Source organism: Mixophyes fleayi, chromosome 4 (genome assembly GCF_038048845.1).
Source record: "Mixophyes fleayi isolate aMixFle1 chromosome 4, aMixFle1.hap1, whole genome shotgun sequence".
Taxonomy (NCBI): Eukaryota; Metazoa; Chordata; class Amphibia; order Anura; family Limnodynastidae; genus Mixophyes; species Mixophyes fleayi.
In genome coordinates this window covers 125,817,051-125,840,526 of record NC_134405.1, presented here as the reverse complement: position 1 = coordinate 125,840,526, position 23,476 = coordinate 125,817,051, and the positions used below count along the sequence as shown (strand labels likewise).

Here is a 23,476-nt window from a genome sequence, read left to right as displayed (position 1 = left end):
AGAGATCTCAATTAATTGTAATTTTTGAAACATTGTTGAATTTACCAAATGGTGAGATGCTATTGAAGGATTAGTATGCTGAAAGGAAGGGAATTAAAAATATATATTGGAAAAATAGAAAATTATATTATGGCCAACATAGTTCTTTGCTTTGTGTATTTTATTATTCAAGCTGTAACAAGTGCATGTAAAGCAACATAGTTTGCAATTAAGTACATTTTAACTCAGAAACATAGGTTATTCTGTTAACTGATTTTATACCTCTGTTTTACAGTTCTGATTCCTATTTTCTACATTAAGAACAAATAACTTAAAGAATATTTTCAAATCCTTTTTTCATTTTTTAGATGAACCAACCTCCCTTCAACAGGAGACCCATGAGGTCCCATGTCCAAGACCCTCGAAGAGCCAGGAAAAATCACATTTGCCTGTGCTGACTCTCTGGAAAAGTTTAACTGATTACATGATTAATGCAAAGTGTTCATAATGCTAATTGGATGACTAATTTGATCCATTGAGATTTATCATCAAATTCCATACAGCAGTATATTAATTCAAACTATTCAGGGTGTCAACCCTGGAGTAGTGAATATTACAGGTGTTGACAGGACCGTGTGTGTCCTACTCTTGGACACAGTTATGCTAGTCCAGGTGGAGGGAGAAGTAAATAATTTTAAAAAAAATTGGATTGATATCTAATTTTCTTGACAAAACCACATATCTGCTCTGTGTGTTGCAAAATTGTCCTAAGTAACAAAGACCATAAATATGTAAAGATAGTGTAACATATAAGGTGGATAATATCTGTAGAAATGTACAACACAGTAACTAAAATTGAATTTGAGAATAAGTTTTTATTTATACATAGCAATGAGCAAGAGTGGACATACTGTAGCACGGCATTTAATAATCTCTGAAGTAATACTATATTTGCTTCAACATAAACTGTGGAGGAAGGTTCGCTTTTTATATGTTTTATGAAGAGCTTAATTTTACAAAAAGGAAGATTTTAAAATTTTCAATAGTTATATCCTCATAAACATAAATTGTTTATGTTTTTACAATAAACAATCTCTACATAATATCAATGGTGGCTGCCATAGTTGCTATGTAGCATTTATTGATGTTGCGCTCGATTTTTCCATAGCCATTGTCTCCCCATTCCTCGCCCCAGCTAGGAGAAAAAACATAAAAATATTGATTATCAAGAGATGGAAACCAATAATATTACTATTAAGGTCAGCACCACAACTGTGGTGGCCAAATCAGCCATTTAATATCAGCCACATAACAAGATACAGGCTGCATGCCTGAAATGCCGTTTGTTCATATGCATACTGCATGCCTGAGCATGGTACTATATAGACATGTATCATGCATCTGAGATGGAAGCAAAGCAGCCATGTAGCATATGTAGCACACTTCCATTGCCATCTACAGCCATGATCTGACCTGTGGACTGTCCACTGTCTCCCACAAGAGCAACACAATCACCTAAGGATGAATCACTGCTGGGAACATTCTAACCGTGCAAGAAAAATTAAAATGTATCGGTTGCTATGGATAACATTGCCTTTCTTCAGTTAGCTGTGTATTTTAAACACCTATGTATGTTAGTATTTAAGCTTATACATTGAATTGATTTATTTTCTCTCTTTCTACAGCTTCCACAGCTGTTCATACATGTACAGATCTCTGTAATAAGTTACCAGAAATCCAGCTGCCATTTGTTTATTATTCTATGGGGCATATTCAATTGTTGGCGAAAACGGCAAAAATCTTGTGGCACGCACTATTACCGTTATTACGGTAGTTTTCTCGCTGGATTTCAGCTTGCGGCTCAGGGAGCTGCGAGGCGAAATCCGGCTTACTATTGCTGTAATAACGGTAATAGTTTTAACGCCATGGGATATTCAAACAATTGAATATGCCCCTATGCATTACATTTTTTTCTGTGTGCAAAGGTTTACATTTTAAAGTGTCATTAGTTTATATTGTCCACAAATTGTCCATAAATACAAGACAGGAAGGTATCTTTACCATACCAGGAATAAAAAGCACACCAAGCTTAATGCAAATGAGGAATCTATAAAAGACTTCTATCCAGAATTTACTTTATATAATGGAGTTTATAAGCATCTGCACTATGCAAGTCACAGAAATAGAATGTCACCTGCATTGCTCTGTAGTACTTTAAAGATTAGAATAAATGGGGCAAGTTATTTTTGCTGGCTTTTACCAACACTCACAAGCAAATTTACATCACTATTTGATTTGACTTAATTGATAGTGTAAAATTGCTATTGGCTGTTGTAGATACAACTACACAATGTTGTACAACAAACTGTTGCAAAAACATATAAGTATATTACAGTTGAGTTTTCATAAATGATTTACTATCTCTTCATACATGACATTAAACACTGTTTTTTAGCTCAGTGGTGACTGATTGTCCTTTCTATATAAGGACAATTTTGATATTTTTCTAGAAGAATATTTGCTTTAAGACACACTCATGTTAGTTGGAAGCAAGGTCAAATGTTCATGAGAATAATTGTATAGTTGGGTGTCCTCTGCAAAATTCAGTACTGATGTATGAACTTGATTTCATAAAGAGGTGTTTGACACCACAATCTTCCTGAACCAGATTGATATGTATATAACATCACTACTCTGTACAGTTGGAGAAGGCCAACTCTCGGTCTGTAGCCTCTCACGTGCTTCCATACTCTCCTCACATCATGACATTGCCCTATAACATGCCCACTTCACAGATAAAGACATCCTGAAAGAGCATGTGTTGAATATTGAATACAATACTATGTTCAGAACCTAGTGAAATGTACCTAACAACTGATAATTAATTGACCAAGGGAGAGGGTTATTTAAGACTATATGGTGCCTAACACTATCCCTAAAAGTACCACAACTTATACAGAAAGTGGATTATAAGTAAAGTCTTCAAAGAAGATGTTAAATAAGCACTAAATACATCATATGAATGTGGGAGGAAATTATGCAGAACAATTAGTTATGGTACACATATGCATGGCTATGGGCCAAAGTTTTTAGATTGCTAAGATTATGACAGCAGGTGACAGAGACTTTCTAAACCAAGACAGATGAGTGGATCTAGTGTAGTGTGATGTAACCACACTAGGGCATGAGATAGTTAAATGGGACAGATAAGCAAAAAAGAATTAATCAATAATTAGCACTTCATAAAAAGAGGCAGCTGAATAAAAATCCCATTTGACAAAAGTACACCAATTGTCTAAATAAAACATCAAATAAAATTAAATATGAGATTCAATTCAGCACCATTGATTTCCCAAGAAACAGAATTAGAATGGAGGATGATCACCACCACTTAAACCATAAATCCTCACAATATTTTGTAGCATATAAATCTACTTCTAATTAAACAGTACGTGATTAGTCTCTTCATACACCTCAAAAACACTTATTGTTTATATTATATAGTGCTGATAAATCTTATAAAGGATTCCATATGATCCACCTCTGTGCACAGAAGGATGATATAAAGCGTAGTTCGGTTTCTCCTTAAACATCAAATTCTTTCCCCCAAAGAAATAAACTTACAGAACAAATTCTTTCTATGTTCACATAGCGGGTACTTGTAGCGGAATTCCAATAATCTTGTTCCCCAGATTATTGGAATTATATCCAGGGATATCATGCAAATAGAAAATATGATGGATCTAGCATAATATGTTTTTATACTTATGTTTTAATGATTTAAAACACACATATAATTATCTAAAATGGTAAAACAGATCACACATCAAAAATGGAAATGCAGTTGCTCGTACCAGACTACAGAGCAGAAAGCGCTTGTAGATACTAGCTGATAATCTGCAAGCAAGTCCTCTGTAAACAACGTTAATGTCCAAAATAAGCAATTTGCAATCCAAAGGTCCATTCACTGACACGTTTCAACTATCAGTGAGTCTTTGTCAAGGTAATTGGACCATACTGCACAAGGTTCTATATATATCTCTATTTCCTGATCATGTGATCCAAAAAATCAATCTTTACACATATTTCCAAATGAATACATTCACAAAAAAATGACATTAAATCGAGTAATTTATCTAACAACTGATATAATGAACATGAAATATCAAACAATACAATATATTCGGAGTATATGCAGATATAAAAAAAATCATAGAACAACTCCAAGCAAGGTTTACAATTCGCACTATTTCAACTCAAAATATGGAGATTCAACCAAAGAGTGAGTTAAAATTAATTGAAACAAAACATTGTGTTTAGGCGATGAAAGCTTAAGAAGATCCAAATGATAAATCTGTTGACAAAGCTGAATCTACTAGTATCTTTAAAAAAAGGTCTACCTTTTTCCCGACACATTAAGGGAGCCTTTATAGATACTTTCAATAAGTTAGTGATGGATGATGTCAAAAGATTTTTTAGGAATAAAAAAAGAAATTAGATGTAACTTTACACGTAAAGAAAGATCTGCACTCAAGTCACTACAAAAAGATCCCAATCTGATTATAAAACCAAAGGACAAAGGAAGAGCCGTGGTGTTAATGGACAGTAATAATTGCTACAGTAATTATTTTAAAATTACTTTAAAAAACGTGCACAAGGGTGCGGTACATGGCCCTCCTCGAGAGAGGAAAGGCCCTAGTCCCCGACCCCCGGGGACTAGGGCCCTTCCTCTCTTGAGGAGGGCCATGTACCGCACCCTTGTGCACGTTTTTTAAAGTCACGCACTTTTTTTTCGAGCACTTGGGTTAGAAAGCACTGCTTTTCAGGCTTTCAAAAAAAAAAAAAAAAAAGTGGATAGTAGGTCTGAGCACAAGTTCTCTAACAGACCAGTTAGTAAAACATTTAATTAAAGGGCTGTCAAGTAAATATAGTCTTTCGAATAGGATTAATTTATTTACATTTTACATATTGAGTAGCTTGAAGAGCACACCCATGGAATAAACTTCTAGAACTAGACTAGATGTGGTCTTTAACTTTAGCAGCCCCCTTTTCCCTTAGAGCTTAATGTGCTCACCGGTAATTGGTTGACCCCAGATCTTGCACATGCAGTAGTAGAGGTTTATTGTTAGGAGGGTGCTGGAGCAGAAATATAGAAATCACTAGGCCAGAAACTAAAATGAATTTGGTCCGGGTGTAGGTAGCTAAAACATACACAAAGGAATCTGTACATTGAAAATAATGTAGGTTCTATATGTTTTTCAACCTATTTGTGAACTATTGAAAGTGTAAGTGAATGTTACTATGATTAGGAGATCACATTAACTAAAATAGAAAAGTACAATTGAGGAGTGTAAAACGGGGGGATAATATAATGTATATCTTATTGTAGCAGGAATAAGCAGGATTTTTTACATGTCATGAGGGAAGTTCTCACATAGAGGTATACAGAGAGTTGCTCCAAAAGTTACACACCAGCAGTAAAACTTTTGGCACCACAACCACCTGACTCTTAGAATTCATCAAGTCATAGTATAAACAATGGTGTTCAGACGTTACCTATTCTTTATTATCCAGTACGCTTTGTTTTCCTCTTCTTGTTCTGTCCCATAACCCACAATGATTATTGCATGATTTGGATGCCCGGAACAGCCCCCATCATATATTCCTTGAATTAAAAGAAAAATGAACATACATTTTCTGAACCATTGCTTTATTAGGCCTTAGGGAAGGAATACCAACCAGATATACTGAACCAATAAGTTAGGATTTATTTAGTGATTAGATTAATGACTGCTAAAAGAGATTGGAAACTATTAATTAAACATAAAAATATTTCAAAGCCTGTGTTTTATTAAACTAAATAATATGCTTGCAATATTTTTCTTATAGTATGCTAAAGTCCTAACTAAGTTATCTTTTGAAATAAGTATGTCCTTGATAAAAAAAATAGCATACATACAAAGCATTCAAGCAGAAACATACGTGTAAGCTGCAGTATTTACAGAGATGTGTATAACTGGAAGTAGCACACCTCACTATACATGCAGTATGTTGACACTCAGGCAGGCTAGTATGTTTTGCTTTTGATGGTGACTGCATAATAGATGAACATAGCACCTCAACCACAGTGTATATCCATGCCTCTCAATGGTAGGCTTGACATGCTATGTTTAATCTCAAAGTGTGAAGTGACCAATGCAGACCAGCAATGGGTTTTAGATGGCTGTATGTATGCTTATGTGGAGTTAAGAAACTTAGGCTGCATGCATGTTTTTGGAATATTGTCTGCATGCCGGTTTCTATGGTAAAATCACTTGCAAAGATGTACTTGCAGCTATTTTCATTTTTTGTAAATTTTTAGTCAGTTTTTTAATCTTGAATTTGTAAAACTACTTTGAACGCAGCGTGAATGTAACTTGCATTAAAAAAAATATGCAAATAACTTGCAGACACATACTCCCTTATTCAAATACAATTGGATCTCAAGAAACGTTTCCATTTAAATCTGGGTATAACTACACTCTGGCTATAGGTTATTTACCATATGTTAACAAACAGGACACAGTGCAGGATAGGCCCGTGTATATGTGCAATATAAAGTTAAAGTCCCTTCAGAACGCATGCAAATTTTTTTTTTATAAAATACATTTACAACTCTTAATACTATAATCATTAATAAAAATATATGTTAACCGGTGAAAAAAGTTTTTTGAAATTTATTTTACATGAAATACATAAATCAGGATATTATTAATGCATACTGCCAATAAAATTATTATTTTTTATTAGTTTTTCAAGTTTCTTACTTGCAAACACACATTCACATAAGTGTAGTCTTCAATGTCAGTCAGCACTTACAACTGCCCTGTAGCTGGTGCAAGTGATATGGCTAAAAAACATGTACCTAAGAGCTGCCCTAAACTTGAATCGACCTCGGCACACTCTTACTGTTCATTGACTATGTTAGTCCGTCCATTCCCACCCTCATATGCCCTTCAAGTCATAGGCAATCGGAAGTGTCATTTATGTGTGGACATGAATTGCATGCAATTGTGTTCATTTGCATAAGTCCCATTCTGGTGCACGCGCAGAGCAATTTCATGCAAGATCCGGTACGCAAAAGGATTTGTGTTCAAAGATAAATCTAGCCCTTAGTGTGTTATTTGTGTGTTTTAGTGCATATTAGAATACTGCATTGTTTTCTAAACTAAAAAGAGTGCATTGTTGCCAATAGAGGTGAAAAAAATGCACAGATGATGTTAATGCGATTTTACAATTTGAAATAAAAAACAATGTAAAAACAGTTTTGACATTTTTTTAAAATCACCCATGTAAACAACTGCTCAGCTCACACTTCTCCCCTAGTGCCTGGTGCCTAGTGATAGTCTTGCAAAGTAATTTGTTTTAGGGTTCTCTGGCCTGCCCTTCGACCTTATTTTATAAGTCTGACCTCAGCAGTACATGTATGCCAGGATCATTGTGGCCCCTTCCTCAAATCTTGCTTTTTGAAGCTCACTATCCTACAAGTTGCTTGTTTACTCATTCATTGTTTCTTCCATAAGTCATTTACACCTGCTTTATAAAACAAGCATTACTGACTTAGAACAAATACATATCTGTAAGTCTAATGGTATTGTGTAACAACTATTACCTTCACTATAAAGCATGAAACCAAAGCTTACTCCAAACCCAACAGTGATTGGTCCTTCAAGGGCCACTGAAGATTCCATGTTCTCTTCTCCAGGCAGAATGTAGTACTTGGTTGAATTCAAATGTATTGCTTCATCGGAGTTATACGAGCAAGGCATTTGCTGATAAAAAAAAAATCTTACAGTGAAACTCCATATTATTATTAGTATATGTTGTGAGTTAGTGTTTCCCAGCCTTTTTGGTGTTGTGACACATCTGATGAACTGATTAAATTTTTTTGTGTCACAGTGTTAATATTATAATAAAAAAATCACAAATAAACATGAGTATGTTTGAAAAGTAAAATGCAAATAATTTATTTAATCTACATTTAAAATGAGATTTATATATAATTGTTACTGCACATACTCTAGTGCATTAAATTTGTTTTCAGAGTTGTCGCTATTACCCATAAATTCTTATGACACGTGCAGCCTGGTATCATGACAAGTCCTGACACACAGTGAAAACCATAATTTCATAATCACTGTCTATCACACAGCCATTGAGACTAAATAACGTAACAGACAAAACATGATGACAGCACATTCTGTACAAATCATAACACAGGTAAACAGATAATATAATAGTACACACAATATAAGTGATGTTAATAGATGTGTAAACTCCTGTAAATAATATCTGTATAAACAGTGAGTTCTCATGTCAACACTTATAATCTGTCTATTCTGGTGTTATCACTTCAATCTTCAATAAGATAACCTATGTTATGTAAGAAATAATATATTGCTTACTGTAAATGAATCTGTATATTAGAAATAATTCAGATTTCTGTGACCTGTATAAAAGAACTCAGTTTACAGGCTCTTGCTTTTAGCTGGTCATCAAACTCCTCGGTAACTTCATGATTACCCAATTGGCTGACTAGGCTGCAGCCTACGACGTGAGGCTTTTTAGGGTGGGTGCAACTTTTGAGGGTACAAACTGAGTTTAATTTCAATAGACACTATCAGCGCTCTTTAAATCAAAAGCAGTCAGTAGTCTTAATGTAGATGGTACACACATCTGCTATAAGTCATACAAATAGCAAATATGGAAAGATTTCCAGCGCTATTATTACTATTATTATTATTATTATAATGAAGAACCCATCTTGAAAAGACAGTAATAAACTGTTACTTATATTCGTCTCATGAATTCCGGATAAAGGGAACCGTATCAAACAAATTTTTCGTATTTGCTATCTGTATGAATTTAATTTCAGCCCCCCCCCAACTTCACCCTCAGTAATGTTCGTTCATGCCTCAGTTCTGCTATACATGAGTGACAAACATTGCCGTGACCCTTTTTAAAAGCCAAAAGGACCCGAGTTTTGAAAACTCACAAACATATAAACCAGTGGGGTGGGAAGGGAGTTGAAGGTGATGGAAGCTGGATTTTAAATTAAGGATGAGTTCATTTTTACCTACCATGTATTAGCCGGTGGTAATCGTTTTTCCGATTACCACTATTCCGACATGCACAACCCCTACAAAAAAGAAACTAAATTATGAAAACTACTTGAAAATAAACAGACTTACCTTCAACCTGACGCTGGACATCTCCGATGAAATCACCATGCTGACAGCAGCTGGTTCTGATTCAAAAAGTGTTCACCACTGCAGGCTGACGTCACTGCGACGTCTGTCAATAAAAATTTAAAGCGGCAATGTGGCGACCGCTCAGGTTAAGTGTTTAAACACTTAACCCGACATTGCCACTTTAAATTTCTAGGGGGTAATTCAATTGACCGTGCTACTGTTAAAAGTAATGCGGCCTGCACACCATTACCGTTATTGCGGTAATAGTGCGTGTAATTACCGGTATTACAGTCGTTTTTTTGCTCGCAGCTTCCTGAGCTGCGAGTGGAAAGCCGCGTTAATATTACTGTAATAATGGTAATATCTATAATGCGGCGGTACTTCGGGGGGATTTTAATTCCCCCCTTTTGACAGACGTCGCAATGACATCAGCCTGCACTGCCGAACACTTGTTGAATTGGAATCAGCTGCTGTCAGCATGGTAATTTCATCGGAAATATCCATCGTCGGATTGAAGATAAGTCTGTTTATTTTCAAGTCGTTCATTCATAATTTCTTTTTTTTTTTGTAGGGGTTGTGCATGTCGACAAACTCGCCATAGGTAAATCGTAACCAACCCTTATTAGCAAGGCATGGAAAGCAAGGGGCTGTACAAGCATATTAACCTAGGGTGGCCTGAACCCTTAATTGGGCCCTGGCATTATCCCCTATATACTGATAAGCACATATTTCATGCCCTATGTCAAATATACTATTGTAGCCTATATTCTTAATCTGTAAAGCTTTCCTTTCCAAATTACTTTTAGTAAATTTTTTGGAAAAATACTTCTTACATTCTTTCATTGTCTCTGTTATTATGGTATAGTACTGTAGTAAGTGGGTTAGTGTGATGGTACGTTCAGATGTCGGTCAACCTTTTATTTATCTACTAATTAACATTTATGAATATAGCACCAGCATAATTAACAGCGCTTTACAAACTAGGAGCAAATACAGCAATAAAATAAGACTGCATGTTTGTTAACACCCAAAGAGGTAAGAGGGTCTTGATCACAAGCTTACAAACTATATACCACCAATGATTGCCACTGGTTAACCTAAGGCACAAAGCCAAATGGGAATCCAGTTTTTGTTTTACTTTTACCATGGACGCCCACAAGGAAGTTATGGAATTTGCTACAGGTAACACACAGGTTACAGCCTCCAGGATAGCCATGGTAGGTAGCTGCTCTGGCAGCTCAGGTACACAATTGTAATACAAATCCAGGGTCAGGAGCAGGCAGTACAGGTCCATAAATGATTTTACAAAACCATTTCATAAGCAACGTGGTCAAAATAAGCAGAGTCAGTACACATTATCACAGAAGTATCGTGTATGTGAGGGACAGAACAGAGACAGTTAAAAGGCAGGGTACACTGTAGCACCACCTAAACCTACCTTCCAACATTTACCCAAAGAAATGGGATAAAATAAGCCCTTTCAATGATTCATGCAAGACACGCCCAAATTCTACGTAACGTATGTCCTAGTCCACCCAACTACGCTGACTTTCTGGTGAAGCCCCTCCCACTTTCCTTTAAGCTATGTCTCAAGCAGGGTCTGCAAATCGAGACTGTCCTGATGCATAAGGCATGCAGTCAGGCAGGTATGCCTAAACTATTTATAGGATAAGACTGTAATGCACACACACATGTCACATAGGAACAACAGACAAACTCTAGGCTGAAATCTGACTGACTTTTGAATTGCATTTGTTTATTATCAACTCTAGTCATGGAATTCTAAAAATAATAACACTTTAATGACTGATTGACAAATAAATGCAATTCTATTTAATACAGTACTTTAAAATGAAAAAGAGATACCAAAATACCACTGTCAGATTAGGTATGTTGTGAATGGAACTCTGGCAATGGCACCAGTGGCGGATCCAGGGGGTGGCGATCGAGGCAATCGTCCCCCCTAGCAGGGGCTTGCTGCCGGCGGCTGCACAATATGTGCAGGTCCGCTCGGCAGTGACAGTGTGCTGCCAGGCTGCTCTGATTGTGTTTTAAACACAATCAGAGCAGCCGGGCAGCACATTGTCACTGCCGAGCGGACCTGCATATATTGTGCAGCCGCCGGCAGCCTTAAAGTCAAAAAAGGGGTGGGGCCTAAATCACCCCCCCCTAAATCGCCCCGGGTAGGATACTTTTCTAGATCCGCCCCTGAATGGCACCATATTGAAGACCAGCAATTACTTATTTTCATGCCTGATCACCCACAGCCACACTTATTTCCTACTTAATTTTAGGTTAAGTAGACCTGAAGTTGCAGTGTGAATGTGCCAATAATGATCTTCTGGTCTGATGAAAATTGGTCAGGCCAAATAGTAAATCTCAGTATCTGTGAGTGGTCATTGGTTGATAGGAAACATTGTGTTCCTTTTAATCTGATTGTTTCACTACGAATTACTGAATTTGCGGGAAATTGTCTATTCTGTGTGTTGCTAGCTTTAGACTTATTACCAGTTTACCAAACATGACGGAGTTCTGCAAAGAAATGACCTGTGTTTCAGTGCAACATTGATAAAAATGTTATTTTGCTTCTATAAATGTGTCCCACTTGTATCAATGAAATCTTTCTATACCTATGTAATATATCATAATGATAGTTGTTAGCGGTAAAATACTACAGGTATATAATAATGTGTTTGTTTTATGAACATGTTGCTATAACTCTTGGGCCATTAAGGTAACGCAATCTAAAAAATCTTAGTTAACTGCAATCCCTGATTCAACCGGTCCACTGATGACTCTATGGGGCCAGTTCAATTCGGCGAGTTATTCTGGGAATAACGCGGCCTGCATCCTATTACCATTACTAAAAGTAAAAGTGCGCAGTATTAGCGTTAGTACAGTAATATTAAAGCTGATTTGTGCTCTAACCTGTCGGGCCGCAAGCAAATGTCTTGGTTAAAATAATCGTATTAAAGGTAATAGTACTAGCGTTAAAGACTAATGTGGCCGAATTGAATCGGCCCCAAACAATCAACACACTAGACATGCTCTCTCTTATTTGGACAGCTCTTTTTCAAACTGACAGATGGACCTTCCCTCATTAACTTACAGTTCATGAGAATGGCAACTTTATGATAAGGGACTTCAATAACCTGTGCTGGATCATTACAGGCATGCAAAAAGAATAATTATACATTCTCTGTACTGCGCTGCGTAATATAATTGGTACCATATAAAAATGATGATAATAATTATAATAATAATAATAATAATAATAATAATGCAACAGTGCCAATAAGTAACTTTTTTTGTTTTAACTTATCTTAGTTCCACTCAAAACAGAATTTTTAGTTGTCTGTTGAATTAGTCTTTAAGTTATTTTATTGGCTTATCGTTCCAATTTTTAAGCATAAATCCAGACATCTTGACCTTTGTCTAACTAACTAGGATTTTTACAGATAATGTAAGAAATTGTTACAATAGTTTTTTGTATTTTCCTCACAGACAACAACTTGCTGTACCCAGATCTATTGTTCTCTTCCCTCTAAACAAACATAAAGCTACAGACTATTTAATAATAAACAAAAAATACCTTCTCGCGGTATGCATAATCTTCAGTCTTCATAACTCCCTGGTCAGCTGCATACATAAGTGCAAGAATTGGGAACCCTCCACAACATCCGAAATCTTGAGTATCACAGTCTACTAACTGCTGCTCACTCAGGTCCATAAGTTCATCGTTCTTTATGCATAATCGTGATTCAATCACACCCACCTTAAAGATAGAGGAGATCATTAATAAAAACATTCTACAAAAGACAAAAGAAAACTAATAGTTATAAGTAGGTTATGATATTTTATGATCGAATATTAGGCTTATTTAGGGTCTGGCTGGGCTGGGGGCAAGAGGGCAACTGCCCCCCGGGCCAGTCCCATAGTGGGCTACCTTGGGGCTGGGTCGCTTGGCCACCTACATACTTTTCCATTAAAATTTTCCTAAAGGACTGCTGAGTTGAGGTTTGCCCCTCAGGCTACAATTTTCCAGCCCTCCCCTATATATATATATATATATATATATATATATATTTATTTAATATCGGAGTTGTCACCGTTAAGCATACAATGATTGTGATGAGTACAAGCAGCATTTTCCAATATTGCAACTAGCTGACACTGGACACTTACATAAATCTTCACACATCTCGGGCTGTAGAAGGCAAAGTACTGTACCAAACTCAAAAACTGCAAAGCATTACAACCAATAATAATATGTAATGGGAAACATATTAGAAATTGAGGTGCCAAGCTGACTTTTCTGGGAGCAAGTGAAGAATTTTAGTTATACTGGTCTATACAAGAAAGGGACAGTTCCTCCAAAGATTATCATATGGAGGAGTGCTTGAGGGCCTCACATTACTACTCTTTGTCCTTGCGGGATTAGTGCCATTTGCAAATTTATACCTTGTTTGTGGTAGGAACAACTACGAACTACAGACAAATACACACATGTACACACACACACATACACACACACACACACACACACACATCTTATTGCCCAATATTATTTGTTACAGATATGTAGGGGCAATTCAATTAGTTGTTCCCACTTATGTTTTGAAGAACAACGCGGCAGCGGGATTTGACTGAAAATCTCTGCTGTTATTTTCTCGTGGCTCATAGAGCTGAGAGCAAAAATTCAGCTGAGAAATTATAGTAGTATCGGTAATAATGCACAGCCACGTTGTTCTAAAGAATAATGCGGCTAATTGAATTTGGCCCTTAGTGTATGTTACCAGTGTTGCTTAAATTTTGTCTATTTGCTTATGGAGACTTAAGGAGGTGCTTGAGGGCCTCACATTACTACTCTTTGTCCTTGCGGGATTAGTGCCATTTGCAAATTTATACCTTGTTTGTGGTAGGAACAACTACGAACTACAGACAAATACACACATGTACACACACACACACATACACACACACACACACACACACACACACACATCTTATTGCCCAATATTATTTGTTACAGATATGTAGGGGCAATTCAATTAGTTGTTCCCACTTATGTTTTGAAGAACAACGCGGCAGCGGGATTTGACTGGAAATCTCTGCTGTTATTTTCTCGCGGCTCATAGAGCTGAGAGCAAAAATTCAGCTGAGAAATTATAGTAGTATCGGTAATAATGCACAGTAACGTTGTTCTAAAGAATAATGCGGCTAATTGAATTTGGCCCTTAGTGTATGTTACCAGTGTTGCTTAAATTTTGTCTATTTGCTTATGGAGACTTAAGGAGGTTATTTAATCCTGACTAAACATAACAAAAATAGGTTAGTTACCAGACTATTCAAGCAAATACAATTACATTTGTACAGATGTGAGGTAAAGCTGTAGAAGAGACCTTACTGTTGCAAATGCCCAACAGGACCCACAATAATGTCCTTGATTTTTAACTTTAGTCACACATTTTGAATCTCTCCAGTCGACATGTTCAGGAAGATCTGCATGTGTCCTGGGTGTGTATGTGGGAGCATTGGATGGGAATCCTGTTGAAAGTAGGCAGCTCCTGGACTCCAGTTCTTTTTCTGTCTATAGGACAATTTGAATCATATGAATAAGTATATGTATATAAAGTTGTGACCTTATTCTAATGGCAGACTATTTAGCATCTTTCTTGCATTACAATTGCAGCATAATTTGGAAAAACCCTGGTATTTTCATTTGTGTGCCCTAAAAATGCATCACTGAGGGACTCCATATTGTGGAAACAATAGTGAAACCACAAACATGCATTGATAACTCAACTTAAACTGTTTTTAAACTCTTATAAAATATTATCCAAGGGCTAAGCTTGTAAAGTTTCTATCAATAGAGATAAAGATTAAAACTACCAACTCTAATGTAACACCAGTATCCAAATATAAATATCTAGGTATATGGCTTGATTCATACCTATCATTTTATTATCTTATAGCCTGGCATTTAATTCGTAGTCTGTTCTAGGTTGCTGTATATAAACATATGTTTATGGCCGGAAAATACACAGAACAATGGGTGCTCATACCAGTTCTAGACTATGGGGATGTAGTTTATATCACTGTTTATGGCACTGTGCCTCAAACTTACCTTGTTAAATTAGATACAGTCTTCAAAACAATCTACAAATTTTATATTTGTAATGTAACTAAAGAAACCACTATTGCAACATGTTATTAAACCTTGGTTGGATGTCCCTGGAGTCCAGGTGAAGTACTCACTTTCGAAACTACAAATACTTTTATTCAGGTTACCTAACAATTTAACCAAATTTTACACCACAGCAGCACACACAGCACTTATCATCTTAGATCCAATTCCAGAAGCCTGCTAATGGTCCTTAAATTCATTTAATAATGCAATTGCCCGCTAGTCACTACATGTCTGGAATAATCTATCAGAGTGTGTTAAAGCTGTATACAGCCTATGGTATTTTAAAACATCTGTCATTTCATATTATGAGTATTTCGATAATCCATGTTGGTTAATCATGGGTCTGAAGAAATGTCTGGACTAGCCAAAAAAATAGGTGTCATCTAAACATAGTGGATGCAGCCATTGTGTTGCCTGTCCAGTGTTCATAAGAATGCTATCTATCAATTCGCTTTGTACCTCAGTGATGTAACTGGTTTCTAGTGACTTGATTGGTTACATTTCCAAAACTATTGGTTCAGCCCACAAAATGCGTCAAAAGCCCCGGTAATGGGGGGAGGGACACATGTTCTATGTATTTTTAGTAGATTATACAAATGGTATGAAAATATAGGGCCTGATTAAGAGTAGGCCGCAATTTTGTGGTACAATAGAAGTAAACATATTACCGCAAAATAGGCTGCACCTCAAGGCGGAGTGATTCTACTGTACATAGCTTGCGCCTGCACACACCCAATCCACTCCAGATGTAAAGGGCTGCAAGTGCAAGTTACTCCGCATGCATTTTCCACAGTGATTTACATATAACTATAAGTCAGGCCACCAAGTCTATTGTGATGGTTTTTGTTTTACAAAAGGGAAGCTTTTATGCTTTCCTAATTCTAGCAAGTCCTGCACTTGTCTCTGATGATATACATCTTATCAATTATTATAATTAAGAAATATTTTTCAATAATATGTGTTATCTTACCATATCTGCAAAATGATTCATGGCCATTCTATATGAGGTGAGACCTTGATCAGCCAGCTCATTATGTTTCTGCACCTTATACCACGTGTCTTCCCAAGTTTTTCTTCGCAATAGTTCTTCATCCGTAGTAACATATGTTTTTCCTGCCATACAATGTTTTTAAATGATCTATATACAGGCTTATCAATAAAATGAATCAGGTATTATGGGCCACAGAACTAGTTGACATTAGTTTTTGAATTTGAACAGATAAAAATAAGTAAAGATTTATATTTGCTAATGTTATCATAACTTTGCAGCACATTTAAAGTTTGAATTTGAGAACTGGTTAAAAGCTTGTAATATATGTTTAAAAATACAAGGACCCTATCTCAACATTTATCATTTATCCTTTGTATTTGTCTAATACAAATATTAAGAGTTGGATGAATACAACATTCTTATTAGAGGACTTTACCTAGTTTCAATGATGGTGAAAGTAAGTCTATTGGTGGGGCTTACCACCCAGCATAGCTGCCAAGTCATGCTAATATTTGTATAATCTCCTGAAATAATATTTAAAAAATAGTGAGTACTGTCGCCATTGCTTATAATAGGTGAGTTCTGATGCCATCACATCGGAGCTGCTTAGGAAGGTTGTATATTATAAGGAATAATGCACTGCCTACTGTAAATTATTTTGGCTGCTAGAAGTCACCCCAGATTTATGTAAAATAGACCTACAGGCTGGTATTTTTATATGGCTAAAGAACTCATCTGTTACTTTTCATATTCCTTTAAGTTATAGGAGAAAGTGTATTATTCCATATATCTTTTCCCAGAGCTCCTCTGTCAATCTTACTGAAATGATAATCCTTTCAGAATATAAATTCTTTTCAAAGAATAGTGAAGTGTTCTGACCGTCATCTTCAAATAGTAAGCCTTAACAAATGGAAGTACCTTCCCACTAATTAGTTCACTAATTAATCACTTATACAACAGTTGTTCCATTCCTCTTGACATATAAAAAATGCAGTACATTACAGGAAGTTTGAGATTGCTTAACTAGCTATATTTAGTTTTATAGGTACTTCCCTACAGTTACTGCCTGAGGCACATTAATCCGGACAACATGATCAGCATTAATGAATGGATATTTTAATCCATGCTTTCTCCACAGGACTGCCTGATTTGTCTACTGGCAAGTCTATAGAAGAACAAAGAGGATATGTAATTTATTCCTCAATTTATTCAGGGAGTACACAATGCTTTGGAGGTATTAAAAGCCTTATCCCTTAATCAAATCTGTAAACAGTAACTTCAGGTCCTTACCGTATGTGCATGCAATGTAGAACAAAGATGTACACGTAATTATGTTGTGCCTTGTTTAGTACTTGGCTTTACTTGTAATATTGTTTGCTATCCACATATGTACAATCTATTATGCTATCCACATATGTTCAATCTATGACACTATCCACATATGTACAATCTATTATACTATCCACATATGTACGATATATTATACTATCCACATATGTACAATCTATTATACTATCCACATATGTACAATCTATTATACTATCCACATATGTACAATCTATTATGCTATCCACATATGTTCAATCTATGACACTATCCACATATGTACAATCTATTATACTATCCACATATGTACGATATATTATACTATCCACATATGTACAATCTATTATACTATCCACATATGTACAATCTATTATTCTATCCACATGTGTACAATCTATTATACTATCCACATATTTACAATCTATTATACTATACACATATGTACAATCTATTATACTATCCACATGTGTACGATCTATTATACTATCCACATATGTACGATCTATTATACTATCCACATGTGTACATTCTATTATACTATCCACATATGTGGATCTATTATACTATCCACGTGTGTACAATCTATTATTCTATACACATGTGTACGATCTATTATACTATCCACATGTGTAGGATTTATTATACTATCCACGTGTGTACAATCTATTATTCTATACACATGTGTACGATCTATTATACTATCCACATATGTACGATCTATTATACTATCCACATATGTAGGATCTATTATACTATCCACATATGTACAATCTATTATTCTATCCACATGTGTACGATCTATTATACTATCCACATATATAGTTGCATATTTCATAATTTCATTTACCATATTTTGACTTCCATATGTTCCACTCTTGATCAAAGAAATGGGATGCCCAGGTACAGGTGACAAGAACACATAAAATGGACAGAACTTGATTTAAGCGCATTCTGTAAGAGAATATAACATTACTACAAGTTTCCAACAGACCAATTAATCCAAACTTCACTTAATAATAAATATGTGAAGAGCTTTAGATTGTTACACAACAGAACTGCCATTGTCGAGCAGTTGTTATAGCTTGTTTGCAATGCAAAGAGATATTTAGTTTCCTATCTGCAAGGTATCCCATACGCTGTATACACAAGACATGTTCCTATATATGTAGAAATCTACTGAATATGTTACAGATCAAATAAAATGCAAAAGTAATTATATACATGTGTTTATATATGTATAAACAAAAGTATGGAAAACATAAATAGAATGAACTCCTGATGTAGGAAAAACAGCACACAGTTGATAATGTACTGATGAAATTAATATATATACGTAGATAATGTATACACCACTGACCTGGAGATATGTCTCCTGGAGTAAGTGTATATCCAGAGTTCAGATCTACCGTACCAGTATCTATCTATCTATCTATCTATCTATCTATCTATCTATCTATCTATCTATCTATCTAAATATATATATATATATATAGACATATGCAGTTAAGTGTATGATAGTGATAAGATTGACAACTTATGATATAAGTGCTGACAACAGGGGATATACTCCTATCTATATGATTGTCATTTTAGTGCTGTAAAAAGTTGAAATACAGCTTCACATACAATTAAGGATTCAGCAATATTTGCAGTATTATACTATCATGTTTACGTTGTATTTATGATGATGTCCGTAATTATCAAATTAAATAATGTGTTTTACACTACATACTGCCCTCAGCCCTATTTTATGTTAATTTGATGTGTAAAATAGCAGTTTGTACTCTATATCTCAGCATATATCAGTAACTTAAGTGTCTGTTAATTAAGATAACATTACAGACGTTGAGATATTCAGATATTATAAGGTCGCTAGCAGGAAACATGATATAAAATGTTCTTGACATTTACATCTCAGAATAAGGATGAAAACAATACCAAACAACTTTTCAGATACAAGTAATTGAATGATATGGCCTAGAAGTACATTGAATTGCCACTGTTTTACAACAAGAAAAAACATAATAGATTGCAAAGTGGTTATACAGCTTTGTCCTTAAACCCATGTTCTATAAGCTAAAGAGGTCAATAATGATGTCCCTTCCCGAAGCCCTGAAACACTAAGCCACAGCAAATGCATCTTTTGATCCAATGCAGCCTAACTTGTTTATTAATCGATGACACGTGAGCTAAATGCCAGCTATTGCATTTCTGTTCTGTTAAGGTGCACATGTCCTCTACACTGAATACTGGCAATCATTGTCTGAGCTAAGTTAATATTTATGCATCCCATCAAATCAATTTCAATCAGTGCCTCATAAATATTTGGTCATTTGGTTTCTCAGAGATATCATTGGTTCGTAGTGAATTGACTCTTGATCCAGCTCATAAATTGGCTCCACTATTTATAGAAGACAGGTACATTTAATTTGTGATATACAAATTTTCCATGGGGAGAGAGATTGGAATTAATCACCAATTTACAGGGCAATTTACAGGGCATTGTTAAACTGGTGTGCTTGGAAACCACCAGAGAAAATTATGTTAAAGAGCAAGTAAAGCTATTATGTGACATTGTGACATATATAGCAAATGATGCGTATCAATAAGCTGAATAATATACAAGAAAGCATTGGATTGTTTATGCTTAGCTACTGATGTCCACCATGGTCTCTTTCACTCCTCTGCTGCAGGTTGCTATGCTAGGATGCTAAGCAGGCAAAGTTGATTGACAGTTTTACAGACATACTACGCAGAACAGTATTGTGTGGATCAGTGGCTGCATACACAGAAGGTGGGCCATTGATGTCATAGCAATTGTACTACTCGCAGAATCAGCTTTTTGACTTGTATGAGATCACTGGACCTGAAAGTGTGGGAAGAACTTTAGCTGTCTGTAAAGGAGTTGAGAAGTGTTAGGGCAATATGTATTAAGATAATGAGACCCATACAAAAAGCTTCACAAAGCCTTCACCAATAGATCCCTCTTTTTTTGTTGAGTGCTCGTGAATACCTAGTTGCCTCCAAATCTTGTCTCATAGTAGTAGGGGCTTATTATCCTTTGGTATTGCGAGGTTATAATAGGTGGACAGAGCACAGGTGGAGGCAGTACAAATTAGCGTCCAATAGCAACCCAAGGTCAGGGCAGGTAGCTTACAAAGCAGAGTCCAGTAACAATCTGAGGTCAGGGCTTGCAGTGTACAAAAGCTAGCAATCCAAGGGCTGTCAGCATACCATAGCAAAATCCATTAACAATCCAAGCTCAGGAGCAGGAGAAAGGCAAGGTCCAATTCACAATCCAGGTCACAAAAAAAGGTACACACTAAAGCACAGTTTCACACACAAGATCAGAGCAAACTATCGCTAGCACATGAAGAGGGGAATGAGAGGAACTATTAGGAGATGGACTGCTAACTAGTCCCTAAATTACAATAGAGAGTGCAGGAATGTGCTGCCTGTCGGGAGCGATGAACAGCTTAAAGATGCTGGCAATACCTAGTAACCGGAACCACACCGAAAAATGCTGTAGCGTCTATGCCAGAGACGCCAGATGATGTTGCTATGCAACTGCCCAGAAATGAGCCGGCGCCTGCTGCTGATATGTTGAATGATACCTGCCACGTTAATAAGTAATAAGTAAGTAATATTTTGAGCAGTTGTTATGATGAGTACATTTAGTGCTTTGTGAAACTACCTTGTTTACAATACAAAGAGACACATAGTTTCTTATTCGCAAGGCATCCCACATACACAAGACATTTTCTTATATATATATATTTAAGATCAAATATAATACAAAAGTAATTATATACATTTGTCTATATATATATATATATATATATATATATATATATATGTATATATATACGTATATATATATATATATATATATATATATATAACAAAAAAATAAATGAATATAACAAAATTATAAACAAAAGTATGAAACTATAGATAGGATGATCTCCTGATCTTGGAAAAACAGCACATGGTTTTAGTTTTGTAGAAAGACAAAATATAGCTTCATATACAATTAAGGATTCGGTAATATTTTCAGGTTATTATACCATCATTTTTATGGGGTATTTAGAATGATATCCTTTATTATCAAACTAAATACTGTGTTTTGCAATACATACTGACCTCAGTCCTATTTTATGTTAATTTGCTGTGTTTTCTTGTCTATACAATGTGGGCAACGCCCTCTTGCACCCCAGTCTGTACATGGTAAGTGCAGAGGACCTATGTCTGTTTTTGTTTATACAATGTAAGTCCCATGACTCTTGCACCCCATTCTTTACATTAATTAATTCCAACTTGTGTCAGGTGAGTCCCAGGTCTCCCATGGCTGCTAGTGCTAGGGAAAGACTTGCCTTTAAAAGCTGTGTGCAGGTAAGCCTTAAGCCCAGATACAATAGCATAGCATTTGATCATGTTAGGACTGACCAGAATGGGAAGACTTTGGCGTGAGTTGGTCAGCTTAACATATATTGCAATATGTGGAACTAACATTCCCTGTTTTAAATATAGAACAGTACTTGATATAGCATTAATTATGTGTTTGGAGAGTGCAGAGTATCCCTGTTTTCTTGTATATACATATATATATATATATATATATATATATATATAACAAAAAAATAAATGAATATAACAAAATTATAAACAAAAGTATGAAACTATAGATAGGATGATCTCCTGATCTTGGAAAAACATCACATGATTTCGGTTTCATATTCTGATGAAGTTACTATATATACATGTAGATAATGTATATAACACTGACCTGTAGATATGCATCCTGGAGTGAGTGTATATCCAGATCTACCACATCAGACTACATATGTATTTATATATATCTATAATTATCTATTTATATCTTTTATCCATTTCAATGAGTATCGTAATGTGACAAATTAACTTATTTGGCCCTGTAACAATCTGATTAATGGAAACAGTTAAATATATAACTGTGATAAGATTGGCAAGTGCTGAGAACATGGGATATACTCCTATCAATATGATTGTCATTTTAGTTTTGTAGAAAGACAAAATATAGCTTCATAAACAATTAGGGTTCGGTAATATATATAAATTATATTAGTTGCAAATTGTTAATTCATACATTTATACCATAGCAATGTGCCACATTAGCAATGCTGTGATTTAAAATGTTATTGTGCCCCTTGAATAGTTTTTCACCTGCTTGAGTGCTTTATTTTTACCACCATAGTCGGCTTTCCGCACATCATAGGGACAGTAGACGGGACACATGTAGCCCTGGTCCCGTTGGGTGGGAATGCTTCCATTTATTCGAATAGGAAACATTTCCATTTGATAAATGTCCAGGCTATACTTGACTCTCCATATTTGTGACCTGTTTGCTGTAATGGGGGTGGGGGATATGCAGGGCCGGATTAAGGGAATGGAGGCCCCTGGGCTAAGGGGGCCTCCGTTCCCCCCGTGAGGGGCCCCCGTGATCCGAGCTGCCCGTCCCCCCCCCCCCTCCCGTGATCCGAGCTGCCCGACACCCCCCCCCCCCCCCCGGCACTTACCTCCTTCTCCGGCGCGCTGTACGCTCTTTACTGAGGAGATCTCGTGAGAGTGAGACTCACGAGATCTCCTCAGTAAGGAGACTACAGCGTGCCGGGGAAGGACCGCAGTGAAAGTGCTCAGCAGCACTGATCGTGCCGGGTGCACCCCCGCCCCCGACCGATCAATACTGCTGCTGAGCACTTTCAAGGGCCCCCTGGATGCCAT

General features: G+C 36.0%; 1 protein-coding gene across 1 annotated transcript; it reads right to left on the bottom strand.

Annotated features, from left to right (window-relative positions):
• Positions 1 to 834: 834 nt before the first annotated feature.
• LOC142151988 (cathepsin K-like) lies at positions 835 to 22,548 on the bottom strand. The gene is made up of 8 exons (XM_075208151.1): positions 22,503 to 22,548; positions 18,564 to 18,667; positions 16,370 to 16,512; positions 14,617 to 14,799; positions 12,802 to 12,984; positions 7,631 to 7,790; positions 5,536 to 5,644; positions 835 to 1,174 (listed from the first exon to the last, which is right to left on the bottom strand). The coding sequence occupies exons 1-8, from the start codon at positions 22,514 to 22,516 to the stop codon at positions 1,075 to 1,077; spliced, it is 996 nt and encodes a 331-aa protein (XP_075064252.1). The 5' UTR covers positions 22,517 to 22,548; the 3' UTR covers positions 835 to 1,074.
• Positions 22,549 to 23,476: the final 928 nt, after the last annotated feature.